At 38.7% G+C, this 23,468-nt stretch overlaps 2 protein-coding genes across 3 annotated transcripts in view; one reads left to right on the top strand and one right to left on the bottom strand.

The window, feature by feature from the left end:
* Positions 1 to 23,468, bottom strand: part of LOC117381626 (gamma-aminobutyric acid receptor subunit beta-3-like) — a 143,588-nt gene that overhangs the window by 96,118 nt on the left and 24,002 nt on the right. The window contains exon 2 of one of the 2 annotated variants that reach the window (XM_055226419.1): positions 1,947 to 1,994. In XM_055226419.1, coding sequence (XP_055082394.1) covers positions 1,947 to 1,994 — 48 coding nt within the window. Of the gene's footprint in view, positions 1 to 36; positions 236 to 1,946; positions 1,995 to 23,468 lie in introns of those variants that run through there. The other variant, XM_033978628.2, reaches the window with a different exon arrangement.
* Positions 4,371 to 23,468, top strand: part of LOC117381061 (gamma-aminobutyric acid receptor subunit alpha-5-like) — a 52,642-nt gene continuing 33,544 nt past the window's right edge. The window contains exons 1-5 of the mRNA XM_033977908.2: positions 4,371 to 4,679; positions 4,994 to 5,075; positions 6,188 to 6,306; positions 10,955 to 11,022; positions 16,260 to 16,480. Of these exons, the coding sequence (XP_033833799.1) occupies positions 4,664 to 4,679; positions 4,994 to 5,075; positions 6,188 to 6,306; positions 10,955 to 11,022; positions 16,260 to 16,480 (506 nt within the window). The 5' untranslated portion in view covers positions 4,371 to 4,663. The remainder of the gene's footprint in view (positions 4,680 to 4,993; positions 5,076 to 6,187; positions 6,307 to 10,954; positions 11,023 to 16,259; positions 16,481 to 23,468) is intronic.

Genomic DNA, 23,468 nt, shown 5'->3' with positions numbered 1-23,468 from the left:
TGACTCGAGCCAAAATGACATATGGAAATCACTCACCTCCGCGCGCAACATATTATGGACCCAACAACCAAAAAGGAGAAGACGCGGAATTTGCGCACTCTATGCAAAGCCAACATATCCTTAGATTTTGTTCTTAATTTCTGGATCCCTCGTTGTTTACAGCAACAAGAAGCGGCGGCAAACCCCAGACAAATCAACAGACGATGTGCACACTGCCGTACACCAGCGCGAAATAATCCATTGATTGGCCAAAAGAGAGAAAAAAGAAGAAAAGAAGGAGTCTGGACTGGACTGAGAGCGCAAAAGTCAGCGGCTAAGATGTGAAATATGAGCTGACATCTCCGCGTTGACAGGAAAAAGAGTGGTTTTCCCTGCGCTGCGCTCGCGGTGTGCGCTCTGGAGGAGAGGAGAGGAGCAGAGAGGAGAGGAGGAGAGGGATTTTACAGAGGGAAGCAGCCGAAGCGCATATTGATGAGAAGACGGGTGCACGGGGATGAGACGACCGCTACTGCCGCTGCTGCTGGTGGCTCGGTAGCGGCGGAGGCTCGTTCAAATGAGAGATGGAGCCCCCCGACACTTGCGCACTGTAAAAAATAAAAAATAAAAAAAGCATATACACGCCACTTGATGCGGTTCACTTTACGGCTACACGAGGCGTTTTGTCCATAAGCGCGAAATGCAGGGATGACCTAACCTTTACGCACGCATGGATCTGTTTTTCAACCGTGTGCTGCGTAAAAAGCCACTGCGTTACTGGACATGTGTTGAGTTTGCGCAAGTTAAGCCATAGTTGGGACTCACTTTCCCAGAATGCAACTGGATTCCTGTTCCAGATTGGTGCCTAAATGTAAAGTGATGACGTGACTGGGCTAGATTGAAATTTCAATATCATGTGGTGTCTGTTTAGTGAAAACTGCACTAAGGAGGTGCAAATATTTTTGTTTTTTTGTTTTTGTTTGGTGCAATAATGGGAACTGTGCAATGTGTGGAATGTGCAATGAGTTGAATGTGCAATTATGGGAACTGTTCAATGAATATAAAGTGCGATTAGTGTAATGTGCAATGAGTGTAACGTGTAGTGTGTGGAATGTGCAATGTCTGGAATGTGCAATGTCTGGAACGTGCAATGTGTGGAATGTGCAATGTGTGGAATGTGCAATTATAGGAAATGTGCAATGTGTAGTGTGTCATTTTTATTTTGACCCTTTTGATTTTGACCCTTTTGTGACCCCAGCCCATACATTGTCCCAATCAAAAAATACATAGATACATCAATATTAATTTGAGTTTCGCAGGATCAACTTCTTTTTAAGCTGATTCACTCCTGTTACAAAGCAAAAAACAAAAAAAAAACAAAAAAAATCTACCCTAGACACGTGACATATGCCATATGAATCCTCGAAGCCAATTATTTCACTGTCACTCATCAACTTTTCCCAATTGCCCACAAAAAAGACAGAATTTAACAGAAAAAAATGCAGCATTTTGAGTGATCACAGAAAATTAAGTCAGGCATTCACTCATAAACATAACTGGATAACCACAGCCAACACGCAAATTCCCCAGACCAATTTGCCTTCTTTTTTACAGTGCGCTCACAGCTCCAGCGCCAATCCCCATCCCCTGCGCTTCCTGTAAAAATGGCGGGACCCTGACAGCACTGGAGCGGCGACAGGCGGCATCGATCACCCGGTTAATCGATGCTTGTGATAGATTAGCCTATTCCTCTTGCGTAATGGCCTTTTTCCTTAAGTAAAACGTAACACGGGGCGCGCATGAATTATTAAAGTCCAGATCTCCCCTACGCCGTGGTGCAATCCCGTGGATAATTGGACACGGTGCGCACACACAGAGGCTGCGTTTACGCACACCACTGGATCAGCTATGGAAAGTCATACATTAACATAAATACATTTTTACAACATTTGCTGGTTCAGAGTCCTTACCTCGTGTCGTAAATCGCGTATAACTTCTTGTTTCCATCCACAGTGTTCCTGCAAAAACAGACAGATGTTTGACGTTAATGATGTGTTAATGAGTCTATTAAGGTACAAAAAGGTGATTTGGAACAAAATTACTACAAAAAATCTAAACTGTGTGAGTGACTGTAGCACAGGGAAGCGCATACATTGCTCCATAGTTCATGAGCATGCACAGTTAGCCGCTAGAATACTCCACGTTGCAGTTTTGGGAGCTGCTCTTTGACCCTGTCCTGGAGCTACAGCATCACAATCTGTCAAACTTGTTCAAAACGTTGCTTTTACTTTTCCTGCTTCCAAAAAACAACTTTAGAGGACAAAAAGTTCACCTTCTACTCAATACATCCCACCAAGCACCAAGAACAGTACCCAAAGTAAAGCACTACACGCATTAGGCTCAGGTGTTGGTGGTCATAATGTTTTGGCTGATCTGTCCATTCATTTATTTGTTTTCGATCACATAGGTTTTGACATAAAAAGTGTATTGTGACGTGTATACTGTGTCTGGATGTTAATTGTCTTTACTGTTAGGTCTTCTACTGTAATAATAGTAGTACTTCTTTTACTCATCACTGTCTATTGTAGCCCGTGCAGCAGTAATCAATAGGAGCTTGTTTTTCCTCCTTTTCTCCCACTTCGTAGCTCGCGGTGCTGCCTGAATTTTAAAACACTAGGTTGGCTCGAGGGCAAATATTGAAAGTCTATTTCCTTTGGGACCCCCTCTCCTCCTTCGTTCCCTCTCCCCCCCTCTCCGCTGCCTTTCATCCCCTCCCCTCACACGTGGGGCTTTCTGTTCCTTCCCTGTCCCCCCTCCTCCTGCGTCAGTCAAACACTTGTCCAAACGGGAGCTGTCCACACGCGCCGAGGTGCTGAAAGCTTGCACCCAGGGGGGAAAAGGGACAGGCACACCGGTGTTTGGATAGTGCGCGCATCTGATTAAAACAAGCGGGGAGGTTAAAACGCGTGACATAATTACTGCGTGCCAAATGTGGAACGCGGCTACCCTCTTATGGCAAACTTCAGCAGGATCAAGATAAGGATTTTCTAGAGATTTCCCACATAGATAAACGCATGCATGTTCTGTGTGATACAATACACATTAATTAAGTAGTCCACAGTTAAAAGGCTTTGTTGATGCCAATTTGGTAATGTGTATGGATTAAAATCATTGTCATAAGCGTAAAAAAGAGGCTATATTTCAGGCATAAATTTTAATTAATAGATAAATAAATAAATTAAATATTGTTTATGGATTGTGGACTTGGTTCAGGGCCGGTCCCAGCTTTCAGGGGGGCCTAAGATGAATTTGTCTCTGGGGCCCCCTCTTGGCTCAGTTATTGGTGATTCACATTTGACACATTTTCACTCTGCTCTCATCACCAAGACCAATTGTATTTGTGTTTATATGACCAACATCAGACTGAAAACATCCACAATGTCACAACTGCCACAGTCACAAGAACAGAACACAAACAAAATATAAAGGGGGTCAAGAGTTTTGAAATTCTAGACATTTTTTCGTCATTTCTGGTTTACATTATGTTGGGTCCTTGTTTAAACACATAGCTGCCCTCACCTCTGTCCGACTCAGAAATAAATATAGCAGCAGCAGATATATATATATATATATATATATATATATATATATATATATATATATATATATATATATATATATATATATATATATATATATACATATATATATATATATATACATATATATATATATATATATATATATATATATATATATATATATATATATATATATATATATATATATATATATATATATGTTTTCGATGGATATTTAGGCTGCTGTAAACACACAAGCCCTGTTTCCAATAAAACTTGATATATTACATTATTTTCAATATAAACGTATGTGTTCTTGGGGGCCCTCTGGTGGCCTCGGGGCCCTAAGCAGCTGCTCTGTCTGCTTATAGGCTGGGCCGGCCCTGACTTAGTTTAAAAACACATTCATCAACCCTTTATGTAACTATCATCTTATCTTTAAATTGATCATGTATGAGTAGCCACAGTGCAAAGCCGTGCGTCAAAGGTTAACTACGCACAGGCGGAATTCTTCAAACTGTAATGAATAAAATGATGTTAGCAGCTTTCATTTTTGTTTCAATGCTTGTGTTTAAATTATAATCGAAAGACAACAGCAGAAGCAATGTGAATTCGCTGTATTGTCCTATATACACTCGTACAGGACAAAACAACGCGCATTAATTGTGTCAAACCGGGTGCGTAAAACCCCTTTTCCACCTCCCCGCACAGCCCGATGGCGCCTCCTCTTTTATAACGCACCAATGGGGAGCCCCTATTAAGAAAATATCGGCTGCAGCAACTCGATTCTCTCGGTCACCCTCTCCAACCCTCCGACGTGGACTGTTTGGAGGTTAATGACAATCTTCCTGAGTATTAGAGCCTGGATATCTGTTTTTGGATTGGATTGGCTGCGGTTGGTCGAGATGGTGCCGCAGCGGTGAATATCAAAGTCGAAGCATCCAGGGCAGCCAAGCGCTTGGAATGGGCATGTGCTGATTGGAGGAGAGAGGGAAAGAGAGAGAGACATCTGTGAGGACGAAGGCAGACGAAGAACCGGCTGAGAGAGGCTGTACCCGCGCGCTTGTGAGGAAGGACTTCTCCATAGACGCACAGAAACGCACGCCATGGATCCGCACTCAGGTTAGAACCGTTGCTTCTAAGCTGTTCCCTGCTCCATTTCACCCACGAGGCATGTTTTGCTTGAAATTGGCCAAGGGTAAAACGAAATGTCCCGAAATGCAATGCGCAAAATTGGTTATGCTTTCTTTTACACAACATTGCAGATAACTAACAGCTTTTTTCTAACACAATTCTTTTGGTTTATTTCAAGATACATTGCTCCTAAATGTAAATATGCTTGTTTTTTTTTGTAATGGTGCAGCCTGCAAAGAGTTGTTAGACTTCTCTTTGTTTTTTTTCCATTTATTAATTCATTTTTTGGTCATTTTTTGCAGCTTTGCACGTGAAATCGACCAACATCCCGGTTATGGCACTGGTGATGTTCTCGTATGTTCACCTATGTGATTGCCAGATCAGGTAAGCTGCAAAGTTGTGATCCCTATGTAACCCCTCGCCTGTTCCTTTTTGATTGATCGCACTGTGTACACATCTGAAGAGTCCGGAAGAATGCCAAAATATCTGGGTCACAGCTCTCCTTAAAACATCTCTTCTCTTAGAACTGGATTCATTGACTTTTTAGCATTGGCAGTGGTTCAGATTTCAAATAACCTTACACTTGCAGTTGTTTGACACTGGCTTTTGTGTCTAAACAGTGTAATTACCCACTCGAAGACGATGCATCTCATATATTCAGGTCTAATCACGCTGAATATTATGGGCACTATGGGCAAAAACAAGATGAACATTTCAAACAGTGTCATTTGCGTTTCTTTCTTAGATCAGTTTTTTAATATAACTGCAATTCAGGAAACCCCCAATCCCCAGTTGTCAAGGCATCACCAAAGCAAATCAAATCAGAAGTATTTTAGCTGCTTGTGCACTTAAAATTGTGGACAAAATCTTTAAAAATTAATAGTAAAAGCCAAAGTTAAATATGTCAGCCGGACAAAACTTTGGCTTTCACTGTGGATCAGACCTGGAGGACTGAGCGATTACACAGAGATCTTTCAAAATTGATACAAAATTTTTAAGTTTTCCTCCAACAAAGGGATAGAAATGATGAATTCGTTATTATTAATCTCATTTCTAACTTTGATACTGCATTCTTGCTATTATCAGGATAAAGAATCAGAATCAGAAGACTTTTTATTGCCATTGTCAGTGAACATAACTTCACAAACTAGGAACTCTCTTTGGTGATAAAGTGCAACGTAAAAACACTGAATACAAATACAAATACAAATAAGGGCATGCATAAAGTTAAAAGAGCTTAAAAATAAAATAAAATACTTAGAGGTAGATAGCACCAAATCACCAGGGCGACCGTACGTGGCGCCATCTTGGAACCAATAGTATAACGTCAATGGATTCAGCGTTTCAGTCACAAACGCCAATATCAAGCTGCTCCTCATTCTGTCTCTATTTGAATGAAATGAAAGTGTTTAATTTCGTTGCATTTTTATATATTCGGTGCATTTTTTAAAACATTATTACAACAAAAACTCTTGTTCTTCTTATTCTTCAAACAGCACAACAACTACCGAGACGCAAAAGGAGAGCAGTGGCATCGACAATAGCACCGTTTTCACCAGGATTTTGGATGGACTCCTGGACGGATACGACAACCGGTTACGACCAGGACTTGGAGGTTTGTAGTAGTAGTAGTAGTAGGAGTAGTAGCAGTAGTAGTAGTAGTACAAATCATAGTAATATTGGAAAAAAAAACACATTATACATTGTAAATAGTAAAGTGAAAATGCTTAAGACCGTCCGTTAATTAATATGCTATTGGGAAGTTGCATTAGCTTAGCGTGTTTTAGCATTAATCGGAGCGCCCCATCTAGCCTCGACACAGGTGACCGTAAACGTGATTGACAGTGAGATGTACGGCCTTTTAGGAGAAATCCGATCGATCGATAAGGTGCCCCCTAGACACTCCCCCGAGAGGTCACGCCGACCAATCGCCAGTCGCCATAGTAACCCCGTTCTCCGCATCCACACGCCAGATAATAATGTTCCATATCCATAACTGTCCCCTTTAGCCTGCGTGGAACTTTAACCTCTGCGTAGGCCTGTGATGAAAATTGCCATGTCGACTTCCGTTCAGTTTATGAAAGTTTGAACGATGTTTTTTGGCTTTAAGCTAAGATTTAAGCGGTAAAAGGTTGAAATTACAGCTTCTATGACTCATTATAGATGCAAACTAAGAACTTAAGTGTTTTATTTGGCTGTTTATTTATTGCAGCTCATAATTTTTTAACAATATTGTAGATTTAGAATAGTTTGTGACGTAAATCTGCTCTTGGGTTTTTGTGTCAGTGGCATAAAGACGTTTCCTTATTATCGTTTTTCGTCTATATTTACTTTAGCGACATATCAAACTTCAAAATATATTATCGTGACAGGTTTGCCTCTGCATCCTTCATTTGCCTTTTTGCGTAATTTTCCCCGTCAAAACTGGTACCGGGGATGTACGATTTGGCTAAAATATCTAAATTACTATTATAGATTTGCGATTTATGTTTTAATTATGGGATTCTGCACATTCACATTTATAAAACATCCTGAAGAATTGGCAAAAAGACCTAAAATATGAACTGACAAGCAAACACAAGATTCACATTTCAGATCTAAACTACAGGTTAGACAAGAGATGTTGTTGTTTGTGGAAGAAATTATAGTACTTTGCGATTTGCTTATTGTGTTCATTCAAATCGAGATCTTGATTAGATTGTGATTAATCTTGCTGCGCTGAGCTGTACAGGAAGAATCCGAAAGACATTTGAATACTTACGTCTAATAGTAACTGTTTATGACACTGTTTAAATAAATAATAAACTCCAAAAATCAGATTGTTATCCATTTTTTTGGTGTAAACATAGCCAGTTATCTATAATTTATATATATATATATATATATATATATATATATATATATATATATATATATATATATATATATATATATATATATATATATATATATATATATATATATATATATATATATATAAACATTGCAAAGTGCTGTGTTGCTGAAGCTGCAATGATTTATGGGAAATAGGGCAAAAAATAGACAAGTTCTAGTTATATATGTTGTCAACAACTCTTTATGCTTTGCAGTATGACAGTGTAGCGTTGTCATACTGTCATAATACATTTTTTACTCGTTTTTGATACTAAGGAGTAGACTCGATACTTGATACAATTCCAATACCACGATGATAATAAAAAACACTCATTATGTACTAGTTTATGTGTCTTATAGTTGTTCTGATAAAGCTCAACATCATTCTAAAGGTTCAGGAAAGGTTCATTTCATCTTATAAATGTGACTTTTTAGTATCGATTCCTGCTCAAACGAGTGTCCAGTTTCGATACTAGTTTCAGCATCTGATTTTTGATACTTTTGACCTCCCTCGTACAATGTAATGTGACCCGTAACAGCCTAATAACAGAGTGTATAGCTGTTTAGTTTAGTCAAAAATGGCACTTTCTTGTCTCCCAAATGTAAAATCCGTGTAGTTAGCACAGGTTACAGGTATCCTCAGAGCCATCTCAGGTGCTGGTTCATGCTGGTTGTCAGATGTGCCTGCAGATGATCGCGCCGGCCTTGTCTCGAGCACAAAAGCCATTGTGGACCTCCGTAAATCAATCGTACCATCTCCAACACGTCTTGTGGTGCGCTGTTTTATTCATTCTCGCCCTGGCAACCGCCGATAACCTTGGCGCCATTCATAGACACACTTTTCTCCCTCTAAAGAGCCTGTTAAATGAAGGCAATTCATTTTCAGTTTGCAGCAGACTCCCTCCTTATAATGGCGAGGGGCTAAGTGCATTTACAGAAGTATTTTAGATTCGATTTATCCCTGTTTTTTTTTTTTTGTGTGTTTTTTTTTACACTCTTCTGCATAATTAGCAAACTCGTTTATTGTAAAATATGAAAGGTAGTGCAATATTGTTATGCCTACTAGTGCTATATCTGCCTCCATAGTGCTGTGATGTGCATATTCATTTTGCATAGGTTTGACTTTTCTACACGATCCTACGCTTTATGTATTCAGGCAATAGGCAAAGAACGCAAACAACGTCCACACTTGAAGAGAATTGCCTCCACCTAAGTAGTAGTAGTAGTGGATAATGGTAGTTCTAATGGTAAAAAACATACGTAGCGATCATAAACTGTATAAAGAAGTGGAGTATTTGGAGTATCATAGCAACGGAAGAGCCAATCTGGAGCGAAGCTGTTGAAAGTAGCGCCTCTTCTCGCTCGTATCGATGGTTTAGCAGGGGGTGAACGCTTAGCAACGCTGTCAATCAAACCTGTTGCTAACGCTAGTGGGAGCGATCTCGGGGAAAGAAGGCGCCTGATTTGTCTGTTGTTAATGTTCATATCTTGATTTACGGACACAAAAGTGAAATAAAAACACCAGGATCATGTAAAGTGGGTTAATACAAACATTTAAGACCAAAATGATGAGTCTGACAGCAGCAGTTACAGGGTCATAAGCAGGGTCACCTCTTCACAGATCTGACCTGTAATGCTTGTGTCCATGGAGACAATCGTGTTTCAGTAAATTCATTTGAACCTTTTAATATGACAACAAGTAACACAGAAAAAAATAATACAAGTTTGTAATACAATAAATAGGGTTATCAAAACTATATATATATTAAAAAAAGCTGTATCGAAACTGGATACTCATTGTTTGCAGGTATCGATACTAAAAATGACACATTCACAGGACAGAAATGAACCTTTACTGAATATCTTTACAATGATCTTGAGCTGTATCTTTCACAAGTATAAGACACGTAGACTAGTATACACCCATGAACCACTATGGAACCTACTGGACACTGAGGGAGTACACAGATATAAGACACATGGGAATAGAAAAGAAAGTACTAACATTTAATGTTTAGAATCACATTAAATGTGAGTGTTTTTGTTATCATTATTATCATCGTGGTATCAGAATCAGTATTGAGGATCGAAATTATTCCTTAGCATTGAAATCAAGTTTGTATTGTGACAACAGTAACAATGACTAACGATGTTTATGTTATTTTTAGCGTCATACAAGCACAAATTTAGAGTGACTAATAATGTGTGATGTGTCATGGCCAGAGCTGCTCTCACAGCCTGGAAACAGTTGCCTTGACGAGGAGCGGTCTATAAAAGCATCCATCCATCTTCCTCGTCAAGGAGGGATCCAGAACGGATGCCCGAGCCCCCTCAGCTGCTCCTCTTGACATGAAGGAGCAGCGACTCTACTCCAAGCTCCTCCAGTGTGACTGTGATAAGATCTTTGCTTGAATCCACAATCTTGTTCTTTCGGTTATTGCCCAAAACTCACCACAAGGTGGTGATCTGTTGACAGCTCTGTACCTCTCTTCACCAGAGTGTCCAAGACACACGGCCGGACGTCACATGACACGACGACAAAGTCAATCATGGACCTCTGGCCTGGAGTGTCCTGGTGCACGTGCACTGATGGACATCCTTGTGCTTGAACATGGTGTTCGTTTGCATGAAGTCCCCAACAACACAGCCCCTGGGATCATTCTGGCGCTCAAACCCCTCCACCGCGTTAAGGTGGTGGTTGAAGGAGTGGGTTTATAAAAGCAAATGAGAAAAACATGACTCACACTTGATTTACCTGCTCCAGTCCAGGCCAGAGCCACCTCTGGGCTCAGACTCATTCATATGCAAAGAGCAGATGTGTCCAGACTTTCCCCCATCTCAAATTACAGCAAATAAGACTGGCATTTCCTGTGGCGTGTTCAAGATACAAGTGACAGGAATACTAAAGAAATACTTATACACAGTCACATCGCACACAGCTGTTACAGACCAGGGGGTCCCACGATCTCAGTTATTTTTATGAGGACTGTCAATCCTGCAATGGCTTTGATTTATTTATTTGATTTCTACTAATCTGCCTGACAAAAAGCTGGGAGGGAGACTGGATTAATATGATTTGTAAAAAAATAAAATATATCTTAGGAATTCAAATGTAACACTGATTACACTGAAAGGTAAAAAATAAATGTTTTCAGTTTTTCACCTTTTTATACATATATTGGTACTTCGGGCGTCTCAACCAAACCTAAGCAGAATTTAAGCATGCAAACTCAAACATGTAGTAGTAGTAGTAGTAGTAGTAGTAGTAGTAGTATTACCCTCATAACTCCTTTCTGTTTCCAGCCTGTGACACCAGTTCAGCTCTATATTGTTTGCCTTTTCCTCTTCCTTTCTTTCCAATTACACTTCCCTCTCTTCTATTTTTGCAGAGAATGTCACAGAGATCAAGACCAATATTTTTGTAACGAGCTTCGGACCTGTTTCTGACACTGAGATGGTGAGTTCATCCACTGCAAATACAGTTGTTCATTTTCCTCGGATAGATCGGTCAACCCGAGCAAACATATGGTATCTGGAAATAGCTCCAAAGACGAGGGAGGTATTTAGCAAGTGACAATACTGAACCAAAATGAGTCCAAAATACAGAAGTCTGACACTGCTAAATGAATAAATATAAAACCTTCGATGTCATATGTTTTGGCATTGTTTCTTTCTTTTGTGTTGGATTTATATTCTTCCTTGTCATATCCTGGCTCCATTTTAATTTGAAATAATGTGAAATGGCAAGATATTTATACAAGAAAGGACAATAATATTAAATCCCAATCCATTCTTTTTTTTTTTTTTTTTTTCTTTTTTTTTGATAATTTAGATAACTACTTCACTCACATTACACTATTTTCTGATCTGTTAAAATGTTGTTTCCTCATCACAAACAGACCTGGAACTCTGCGTATTTAGGCTGAGTTCTTTTCTCAAACTGAAAACACCCTGTTCCACCTTGTGATGTCATTGTGTGGTAATACAGGAAGTGCTCCACTGTGTTTTTAAACTCCATACACCTTCATTTCTAGAATCATTTGGATAATTTCAGCTCTGGAATTGCCAATCTCTACTAAACTAAAGGTAAAAATGTGGGTGTTAACTTGAAAACTATCACTTTATGACATCACAAGGTGGAACAGAGCATTTTGAGCTTTAGAGATGTAACAGACTAATAATAAAGTGTTACTCAAACATGTGTGAATGAAACAAAACACAACTCCAGGTCTGTTTTTGATGAGGTAACAACATTATAACATGACTTAAACCTCACAAGAGTCAGTTTTGTGTGATATGTGAGATTTAATAGTAAACAAAGCAGTAGTGTAACATTAAAGTAGATTTAGCATTATGAAATTACAGTAGTATAATTAGCATTAAGTAATATATCTACCACAACTGCTAGTAGTAGTAGTATAAATGCAGCTTTTGATCCTTGTCACATGTTAGACTACAAAGCAACATTAGTACCGTATTTTCCTAAGTAAGTCGCACCAGCCAAAAAATGCATAATAATGAAAAAAAAACATATTTCACATATAAGTCGCATCTGAGTATAAGTCACACAGGAGTATAAGTCGCACCGGAGTATAAGTTGCTCAGGAGTATAAGTTGCTCAGGAGTATAAGTCGCACAGAAGTATAATTCGCACAGAAGTATAATTCGCACAGAAGTATAAGTCGCACAGAAGTATAAGTCGCACAGAAGTATAAGTCGCTCAGGAGTATAAGTCGCACAGGAGTATAAGTCGCACAGGAGTATAAGTCGCACCGGAGTATAAGTCGCACCGGAGTATAAGTCGCTCAGGAGTATAAGTCGCTCAGGAGTATAAGTCGCTCAGGAGTATAAGTCGCACCGGAGTATAAGTCGCTCAGGAGTATAAGTCGCTCAGGAGTATAAGTCGCTCAGGAGTATAAGTCGCACCGGAGTATAAGTCGCACAGGAGTATAAGTCGCACCGGAGTATAAGTCGCACCGGAGTATAAGTCGCTCAGGAGTATAAGTCGCTCAGGAGTATAAGTCGCTCAGGAGTATAAGTCGCACCGGAGTATAAGTCGCACAGGAGTATAAGTCGCACCGGAGTATAAGTCACACCGGAGTATAAGCCGCTCAGGAGTATAAGTCGCACCGGAGTATAAGTCACACCGGAGTATAAGTCGCTCAGGAGTATAAGTCGCTCAGGAGTATAAGTCGCTCAGGAGTATAAGTCGCTCAGGAGTATAAGTCGCACGGGAGTATAAGTCGCACGGGAGTATAAGTCGCTCGGGAGTATAAGTCGCACAGAAGTATAAGTCGCTCGGGAGTATAAGTCGCACGGGAGTATAAGTCGCACGGGAGTATAAGTCGCACGGGAGTATAAGTCGCACGGGAGTATAAGTCGCTCAGGAGTATAAGTCGCACAGGAGTATAAATCGCACCGGAGTATAAGTCGCACAGGAATATACGTCACCCCAGCCAAAAAAATGCAAAATAATGAAGAAAAAAACATATCTGAGTATAAGTCACACCCCCGGCCAAACTATGACAAAAGTGCATCTTATAGTCCGGAAAATATGGTACTACAGTAGTTAACAGTAATAGTATATGTAGTCATAGGTAATTGAATTCAGTGGTAAATGGATTTTTTTTTTTTTCTTGTACATTATTACACCTTTTTTGTCAGCTTCTTTTAACATCTCTGGACTCGTGCCCTGGTTTGGTCTTGTACAATTTCTGTCTGCTTTTGGATATTCACAAATTAGACTAAATTAATGGCGTCCTGATGTAAAGTGGTCCGTCCTCTTCCAACTTGTTCCAAATGATTCTGTCTCTTATTAGCTCATTCTCTTATGAAATACTCGGTGCAGAAAAACCCCATTAATTCTTGTATTTTCATTACATTTTCGATTAGACCTTGGCACACTTTGACACCGCAATATCAGACCGGCCCGATTGTCCTAATTGATTTGAAAAGGCCATAGACGGTGAATTTGATGGGTGAGGAAAAGAGGGATATGAGATTGGATAGAACGATAGCACAGATCATTATTCAGAGAGACGGAGGACGAGAAAACGACAGAACGGGCGTATTTCTTGTACATTTACTTTAATACAAGTCGATATGTACACACCTCTGTGTTTCATGTTGATGTGTGAATCGTGAGGGCAATGTTACACTGTGAGTCTGAGGGGAAGAAAAGAGCAGGAGTCTTCACTTACAGCGGGAAAAGTACACGGACTGAAGGTATGTTAAAGCTGGACTATGGAAGTTTTCAGGTGTAGAGTCCACCAACTGCTTGTCTCCATAGAGATGGCATTGTACCACGTTGTGCTAGTAGTAGTAGTTTTTAAAATAGTGGTAGTACTAGTTCTCAAAGTAATGGTAGTAGTAGTAGTAGCAGTTCTTAAAGCAGTGGGAGTAGTTGTGGTTCTTAAAGTAGTAATAGTAGTAATAGTAGTTAAAGTAGTAGTGGTTCTTAAAGTAGTAATAGTAGTAATAGTAGTTAAAGTAGTAGTGGTTCTTAAAGTAGTAGTAGTAGTAGTAGTAATTGTTAAAGTAGTAGTAGTAGTAATAGTAGTTAAAGTAGTAGTAGTAGTAGCAATAACAATAGTAGTAGTAGTAATTGTTAAAGTAGTAGTAGTATTGTTAAAGTAGTAGTGGTAGTAGTAGTAGTAGTAGTAGTAATTGTTAAAATAGTAGTAGTAGTAATCGTTACAGTATTAGCAGTAGTAGTAGTAGTAGCAGCAGCAGCAGTAGCAGTAGTAGTAGTAGTAGTAGTAGTAGTAGTAGTAATTGTTAAAGTAGTTGTAGTAGTAGTCCTTAAAGTAGTAGTAGTAGTAGTAGTAGTAGTAGTAGTATTAGTAGTAGTAGTAGTGGTGGGAGGATGGTAGGAAGAGCACAGTCAGTATTGCAATAAGTATTTGTAGTAAAAAAAGTACTACTTGTGATTATGACAGTTTCAAAACTGAATTTTAAAACACATAAAACACCTGTAATTGAATTGAATTTTCACATGTAAAAACTGCGACACACTGGGTCGGGGCGGTGGGTACTAATGAACTAGTGAAAAGAGCATTTAATTAAGAACATTATGAAGTACTCGCTCTGTTCTCAAATCACTTGTGAATCAGTTTAAAACGTGAGGGACTTCTGCCATTATAACTGAGTGTTTTTGACCTTCAGCCAGTTTTCAAGCACTATATTATGCTTATTACTGTTGGCGGGGATCAAATGAGTCAAAGATAAGGACACACGGGACATTTCTTGTGTAAAACTGTGACAAATTGATACTTTTGGATAAATCTACTGGGACGGGGGACACAGGACTCAAAACTGAGACTGTCCCGGGTCAATAGGGACGTCTGGTGACCCTCATAGAAGTGTATAAAGAAGTGGACTAAGTGAGTGTGATGTCACCCGTAGTGTTCAGCTTCAGTCAAATGAAGCTGATCGAGGCTAGCAGAATTTTTCATGTTTGGAATTCCGATCGCGAGTATCATAGCAACCAAAGAGCCAATCCGGAGCGAGGCTGTTAAAGGTAACGCCTGTCGGTTTCTGTTAGTCGGGTTAAAAGCAGCGTATAGCAAAATCCAAAGCAGAATTAAATGCAGAGTGTAACGCAGAGTCTAAGAAATTGAGATTACACCAGGAGAAGGCTATTGTGAAGAAATGAGAAATGTGGCCTTGACCAAAATGTAACCGCAATGTTTGAGTTTTCTGTGAATATGAGAAACAGAACATTTTATAAGCAATGTATTATATTTGTACAGTGGTGCCTCGTTTATCGCAGGGGTTACGTTGTAAAAATAACCCGCAATAGGCGAAATCTGCGAAGTATCAGCTTTATTTGTTTCAATTATTCTCTCTGTTTTTGGCTGTAAAACCCCTCACCACACACTTTATACACTTTTCTCACACAGGTGTTAACATTTTCTCACATTTCTCTCTTGTTTAAACTCTCTCAAAGTTCAAACCTTCGTAGGCGTCTTTGTCGGTGCAGAACGTTTCATCGACATTGTGGGTTTTGTCGGGAAGAAAACTCGCAAACATACAGCACTTCAGAGTCACACTGCGATCCAACATTTATGTACATTTGTCTGAACACATTCTGTACTGTACAGGAGACACGGCACAGAGGAGACTGATGGACAATGGTCTACAGTCCAACAGCCAATCAGGACGCAGAACACAATGCACGTTCAGACGCTGTAAAAAAGCATGTAAAACTGAACAAAAAAAAACTGCGTAAGACCGCGAAAGGTGAACCGTGATATAGTGAGGAACCACCTGCACTTCTAGTTTAGCAGGGAGCGGGCACTTAGCGACATTGTCAATCAAACCTGTTGCTAACGCTAGCGGGAGCAAAGTTGAGGAAAGACAGCACCTGATTTGTCTGTTATTCATATCTTGATTTACGGACGCAATAGCGAAATAAAAACATTAGGATGACGTCAAGAGGGTTAATACGAACATTTTAAGACCACAATGACGAGTCTGACAGCAGCAGTTAAAGAGAAAGCGATGATAAGTTGAGTAACAGCAGTAGAAAAGCAGATTTAATTTACTTCAAGGTTAAATGCATTTTTACATTTTTATGAAAACGGTCACAGCTTTTGCCGTTTCTTTCAAAACTCTTTAACTCTTCCTGCCCTGGTTGTGTCTTATCTTGTCTTCTTCCTCTGTCTAATCGTGCGTTATTTTCTCGTCTTGTAGGAGTACACCATCGACGTGTTCTTCCGCCAGAGCTGGAGAGACGAGCGTTTACGTTTCAAGGGTCCTATGGAGATGCTCGCGCTCAACAACCTCTTGGCGAGCAACATCTGGACTCCCGATACTTTCTTTTTAAACGGAAAGAAGTCGATCGCGCACAACATGACCACGCCCAACAAGCTGCTGAGGCTGCGGGACAACGGGACGCTGCTGTACACCATGAGGTGAGCAGATGGACGCTCGTACGGAACACGAGCGCACACGGGACGGACTGATGCGGACCAGGCTTATTACTGCTTCAACACACACAGGGAAGTGACAGGTCAACATCGGTTTGAAGTAGTTCTTAAAGTAGAAGAAGTAGTGGGAGTGGGATGGTGGAAAGAGCAGAAGAGTAGGAGTAGTAACAATAATAGTCATAGTAGTAGTAGTTCTTCTTAAAGTAGTGATAGTCATAGGGGGATGGTAGAAGTCGTAGTAATAGTAGTTCTTAAAGTAGTGATAATAGTAGTAGTTCTTAAAGTACTGGTAGTGGTAGTAGTAGTAGTAGTTCTTAAAGTAGTGATAATAGTAGTAGTTGTTAAAGTAGTGGTAGTAGTAGTAGTTCTTAAAGTAGTGGTAGTAGTAGTAGTGGTAGTAGTAGTAGTACTTTCTTAGTGCCCAGAAAGGCGCCCTATAAATAAAATGTATTATTATTATTATTATAGTAGTAGTAGGAATAGTAGTCGTAGTAGGAGTAGTAGTAGTAGTAGTAGTAGTTCTTCTTAAAGTAGTGATAGTGGTAGGGGGATGGTAGAAGTCGTAGTTGTAGTTGTTGTTCTTAAAGTAGTAGTAATTAGCAGTGGTAGTAGTAGTAGTAGTTTTTAAAGTAGTGGTAATAGTAGTTCTTAAAGTAGTGGTAGTAGAAGTGGTAGGGGGATAGTAGAAATAGCAGAATAATAGTAGGAGTAGAAGGAGTAGTAGTTCTTAAAGTAGTGATAGTGGGAGAGGGATGGTAGTAGTAGAAGTAGTAGTAGGAGTAGTAGGTGTTGTTCTTAAAGTAGTAGTAGTTATTTAAGTAATGGTAATAGCAGTAGTAGTTTTTAAAGTAGTGGTAGTGGTAGTTCATAAAGTAGTAATAGTAGTGGTGGTGGGAGGATGGTAGGAATAGCACAATTAGTATTGCAATAAGTATTTGTAGTAAAAAAGCAGTACTTGTCATTATTCAAAAGACAGATGTAACAGTAGTAGTAGCAGTAGTAGTAGTAGTAATAGTAGGGGAGTGTATTAGGGGTGGTTGTGGTTTTTATTACTTCAAAAGAAAATTGCCAGTTTAACCTTGTTTTGAAGTAGCTCTTAAAGTAGTAGTGGTGGTGGGAGGAAGAGTAGCAGTATTAGTAATACAGTCTGAGTTTTTTGAAAAAAAAAATAGTGGCTGTACTGTTGGTAGTGTTGGTAGTAGTGGTAGTAGTAGTAGTAGTAGTAGTAGTAGTAGTAGTAGTAGTAGTAGTAGTAGTAGTAGTAGTAGTAGCTGTTGGAGCAATAGCTGGGAGAGGGTTTGTCCACTGATCCAAAGACTGGTGGTTCAAATCCCACTCTCCACATAAACATCATTGGTCAAGTGGTCCAATCCACTGGATTCCAGCTCCCACAGATGAATGCTGTTGTGTCTTTGGGCAAGACCTCGCCTCCAGTGTGTGCGTACACTGGTGTATGAATGTGTGTGTGAATGGGTGAGTGGTTCCTTGATGTAAAGCGCTTAAGGTGGAAAAGCTCTATATAAAAATGTGACTATGTAGTAGTAGGGAGTGTACTAGTGGTTATTGTGGTTATTACTGCTTCAAAAGACAGATGAAATTGCCAGTTCAACCTTGTTTGGAAGTAGTTCTTTAAGTAGTAGTGGTAGGGGGATGGTATAAATAGCAGAATAATAATAGTAGTAGTAGTATAGTAGTTGTACAAAGGCACTTTTAGAAGCAGCAGTGTAGCAGAAGTAATAATAGTTTATTCCAAAAGTATAGGAGGCACCAAAATAGTAGTAATGATTCACATAAGTTAGTATTAGCTACAGTAGTGAGTACAACAAAGAGCTGTGAACCAAACATGCTGCACACTATCCACAAATACACCAGAGATACACCAGAGATACACAGGATACATCAGGGATCATTGCATTCATAAAATAACCAACTAAACCTCATAAAACCACAACCAAATCTATTTGAATTAATTTTAAGCAACTCCTGGAGCCAAACTCATCTCAGTATTTACATTTTTCAGTAAGAAGTAGTCGACATATTAGTGCAAGTAAAAATAATGTTATCACTGAAACAGAACAACAAACGTGATTATATTTTATGAAAAAACAAAAACAAAAAACCTTATAGTAGTAGTCCTAAAGTAGTAGTAGTAGTAGTAGTAGTAGTAGTAGTAGTAGTAGTAGTAGTAGTAGTAGTAATTGTAGTTGTAGTAGTAGTTGTTCTTAAAGTATTGGAAGAAGTAGTAGTAGTAGTTGTTCTTAAACTAGTGACAGTAGTAGTAGTAGTTGTAGTAGCTGTAGTAGGTGTAGTAGTGGTAGTAGTAGTTCTTAAAGTAGTAGTAGTAGTAGTAGTAGTAGTAGTAGTAGTAGTAGTAGCTGTAGTGGTTGTAGTAGTAGTTGTTCTTAAAGTAGTGGTAGTAGCAGTAGTAGTTGTTCTTAAAGTAGTAGTAGTAGTAGTAGTAGTTCTTAAAGTAGTGGTAGTTGTAGTAGTTGTTCTTAAAGTAGTGGTGGTAGTAGTAGTAGTAGTAGTAGTAGTAGTAGTAGTAGTAGTTCTTAAGGCTTAATTCATGAAAAATACTAATTGTTCCAGCAGTAGGAGTAGTAGAAATACTTTAAAAATGCATTGTAGCAGAGAGTGGATTGTACTGTACTTTTAACAACACTAACCTGTTATAAAAGACTCATGTACCTCCAAAAATATACAAAATACATACAAAATATTCGCCTGCTCACTCACTTTCTCCTTCCTCTGTTTAACATTGAGACAGAGAGAGCCCAGACTCTGAGAGCACACTGACATCTAGTGGACATTTGCAGCCATAGCACTTTGAATTTCCCACATACCAGATACATTACAAGTAGTTTTATCCTTTGGTCATTCACAAAATACATATCTTTTGAAATCAGTAGTTGTACTTGTTAGCGGTGCATTATTAATTTGAATTGCATTGAATTGGAGGATGTAGTAGCAAAAAATTATAGAAAAGATCCAATAAATATAACATTAAAATGATTCCTAGACATAAATATGAGGAGATGATGGTATAAGTGTTGGTGTAAGGAGTAATATGCAGTTACGTTTAAACTAAAGTATTAGAGTAATTCAGGGATTATCCTTAGGAGCCACTGTCGCCGTAGAAACGAGGAAGGATCGTGTCACTGATGCTGAATGAGATACTACCCAATGGGAAGTTAGGACTATATTACGGCTAGAATGGGAGGTAACATGTAGTAGTACTAGAAATTTTTGTGTTTAAAAAGTAAAAATCCAACAGAAAACACAGATTGATCAATACGAGTGCGTTTTTTTGGGGGGTTTTTTCCCTTTCTTTTTTTTTTTTACCTCAAACAGTCATCAAACCGGCATAGGTTATGGGATTTGGTGGGACGTGACCGGACAGACTACATTGATATGATTTAGAATATATTTTAAATCTTCACCTACTTTCTAATTAGAGATATATACATGTATTTCTTCAGGAATAAAATAAATAAATAAAATTCTGTTAATATTACATCTGAGAATCTCTTTTACGTTTCTTTTTGACACTATTTTGCGATAGTGTGGCCTGGCCTTTGATGGGCACCTTAACTTTTTACTACTTTAATTTTACTTTCTTTCAACTTTGTACGTGTATCTTTGAAGTAACTCTACAAGTTCTGGTCCAATAATGAGTCTGTAGATCTCTTTTACCTCTTTTAATTGAACTTAATCTGCATTATTTACTCTCTTTTAAATATCTTTGAAGTAATTGTACACATAGTTGAACGGCGTCTGTAAAAATGGCGGTGTCAGATGCACGGGGCTGCGGTGGTTTAATCGTGCGAGTGTCATTACTACTGCAGCTTAAACTAATGATAACACACACACACGCCATCTGGGAGAGGGATATGCACTTAACAGTACTAGTCGTATTCTTCCTGTTTAATACAATAGACAAATACTAGAAAATAAAATACACACATTAAGCAGGTTCTAATGATAGTCCAATGTCCAATGTTATATTCACTAGTTTTGTTTTAATCAACACTTTCAAACCAAGACAGTGTTAAATCTTTGGTTAAGTAGCCAAAATATAAGGTAGTATTACTCAAGTGGAGTAAGTAAGTAGTGACCAGGATCAGACAAGTACGTAAAATACTACTACTACTACTCAGTATTAAATTACTCATATTGATAAAACTCCTTGTTGGAACAATGTATGTTTTTTTTAGGGTCAATATTTATTTTGTGTATTTTTTTTTTTTTTTGCACTACTGGGAAATTTTGGGTTATTTTTAGGCTTATATGAAAAGATTTAAACCGTAAAAGGTTGAATTAATAATTTCTATGGTTCATTACAGACACAAACTAACTACTAGTGTTTTATTCTGCTGTTTATTTATTTCAAAATATGTTATCGTGACAGGGCTAAGCTAAGCAGGGTTGGGCGTGGTTAGTACTGGAATACCAGGTGCCACAAGGGGGCACCGGTAGTAAAAAAAAAAAACAAACACACAAATGAAAAAAATAAATAAAAATGTTGTTGCGTCCTTAGGCAAGACACTTCACCCACATTGCCTAGTACGATTGTGGTGTGTGTGAGTGTTGAACGTGACTTTGGGCTGGCTCTGGAAAAGTGCGATTTAAGACTAACGCATTATTTTTTATTACTATTAAATTAATCTATTTATAATTTATTTATAGACTCTAAAATATAAAATGGTACTAAAAAAATTATAAAAATGGTAAAAATAAATAAATAAATAAAAAAATCAGTTTGTTCAGTATTGTCAAAGCAAAGTAAAAAAAAAAAAAAAAAAAAGTGTTTTTTCTACAGAAATTAACTCAAAAACTCAACAAATTGAAAACCTTGAGTACCTATACTCATACTCACGTTATACCTTTATATTCCATCTCTATGACCCAATCACAAACTTAAAACATTCTTGCACAATTATTAATAGTAATTTTTCTTTTTAAGTAATTTTAAACTTTTTATAAGCAAACTGCAATCGTACTAACACTACTTCCTCCTGCAGCGGCATCTCGACCATATGCACAACAACTTTCATATGACACGACTGTATGGGCGACAACATGTCCCTCACCCCATGGGACTATGCTACGTACCGCGCTGTAAAATATGCATTATATTTCACACAAAAGGCTCCGTAGACGCGTGTTAACACAGATCGGTTTGCTCCACTTCACCACTATCACACCAAACCCCTAATTGCTTCTCGCTTTTAGTATTCTTCTCGTTAAATTACCAAATTCTTCTGTGTTCGTCTCCATTGATAATTTATACAAATGTCCCTTCTTACTATCGTGTACGTGCACTATAGGCTTGAGGCGGCGGTGTCTCGGATGCATTACGAGTCATTATCATTACGCGCACTTGAGTAGCTCTGCACATATCCGCTGAATGAAATCGACTAGAAGATGGAGGTAGTTGACCGTAATTAACTCGGTCATTTTGAACCTTTTGGCACGGTGAATTTTACTCCTGTAGTGTTGCAAAAATCCCCCATAATGCTGTAGGTTAAGTAGGTTAGGCATCAATCATGGCAGTCAATGGAAAATCAAATACTTTAATTTTATCACCAGGCTAATTGCTGAGGCGAGGAAAAAACATATTGTCCCATCGTGAAGTCCTTAAGTTTAATGGCTATGTTGACATTTTGATGGACCAACATGTTAAAGAGGACTCAGGAGTCAAATGGGTTATAAAAAAATTACCGTATTTTCCTGGAGTATAAGTCTCACCAGAGTATAAGTCGCACCAGGGCATAAGTCGCACCAGAGTATAAGTCACACCAGCCAAAAAATACATAATAATAAAGAAAAAAACATATATTTCACTTATAAATCGCATCTGAGTATAAGTCACCCCCCCGGCCAAACTATGAAAAAAGTGCGACTATTAATCCGGAAAATACAGTACTTTAAAATGTCAAAAAATAAAAGTGTGACCAGCCATGACATAAAAGCAACATAAATATTATAAAAATACACCGAAAAAATTGACAAACGGTTGCCAGCACCGAACAAAATTAATAACTAAAGAGGCACTGTGGAACCTTTCTCCTGGAGTTCAGCCACCATCTTGTCGCCATGGAGATGTTATAGCTTTACCTGGAATGTTTGTAACCGTTTTATATGAGCTGCATTGTATCCTTGGTGTTTTTCTTGCTAAAAATAGCTTGAAAAACATGTTTTCTTGAGGTCGCTTCTCGTTATGTCTGGTACACTCGTGTCTCTGCAGAGATGTATAAATGCCATACTGCAGAACATTCTAGGCAGGCAGTAACATGGCGGACTTTCCACCAGAAAAGTTACAAATTGCACCTTTAATTAACAGTTTTACCAAATCTGCCTCACAAGCAAAATCAGGCAAGTCAATATGGTGTGGAATATGTGCTGTTAATACTGACAGTACCATAATAAAAATACTGCAGTACTTTAGTCGATATGATATACTCAATTTTACTTCTATAGCACATTTAAAACAACTTGAGCTGACCAAAATGCTTCACATGAAAGTCAACAACAAAAAAAAACAACCAAAAAAAACACAAAACAAAGAGACGCTGTTCCATAGTGTGGGCGCTACCACAGAAAAGGCTCTGTCACCTCTGGTTTTGAGTCCGGGTTTGGGCCCAGCTGACCTCAAGGCTCTGGGTGGAGTAAAGAGCTGCAGTAACTCCCTGAAATAAAGAGGACCCATAGAGTGCACACATTTAAACATAAAGAACCCATAGAATGCACACATTTAAACATAAAGGACCCATAGAATGCACACATTTAAACATAAAGGACCCATAGAGTGCACACATTTAAACATAAAGGACCCATAGAGTGCACACATTTAAACATAATGGACCCATAGAGTGCACATGTTTAAATGTAGCCAATAATATTTTGAACTGACCCAATATAAAATAGGAGCTAGTGCAGGTGTCACAGTTCAGGCCTGATGTGTCTCGTCTCT

This window comes from Periophthalmus magnuspinnatus, chromosome 2, assembly GCF_009829125.3.
Source record: "Periophthalmus magnuspinnatus isolate fPerMag1 chromosome 2, fPerMag1.2.pri, whole genome shotgun sequence".
NCBI classification, from domain to species: domain Eukaryota; kingdom Metazoa; phylum Chordata; class Actinopteri; order Gobiiformes; family Gobiidae; genus Periophthalmus; species Periophthalmus magnuspinnatus.
This window is presented reverse-complemented; position numbering and strand designations above follow the sequence as displayed.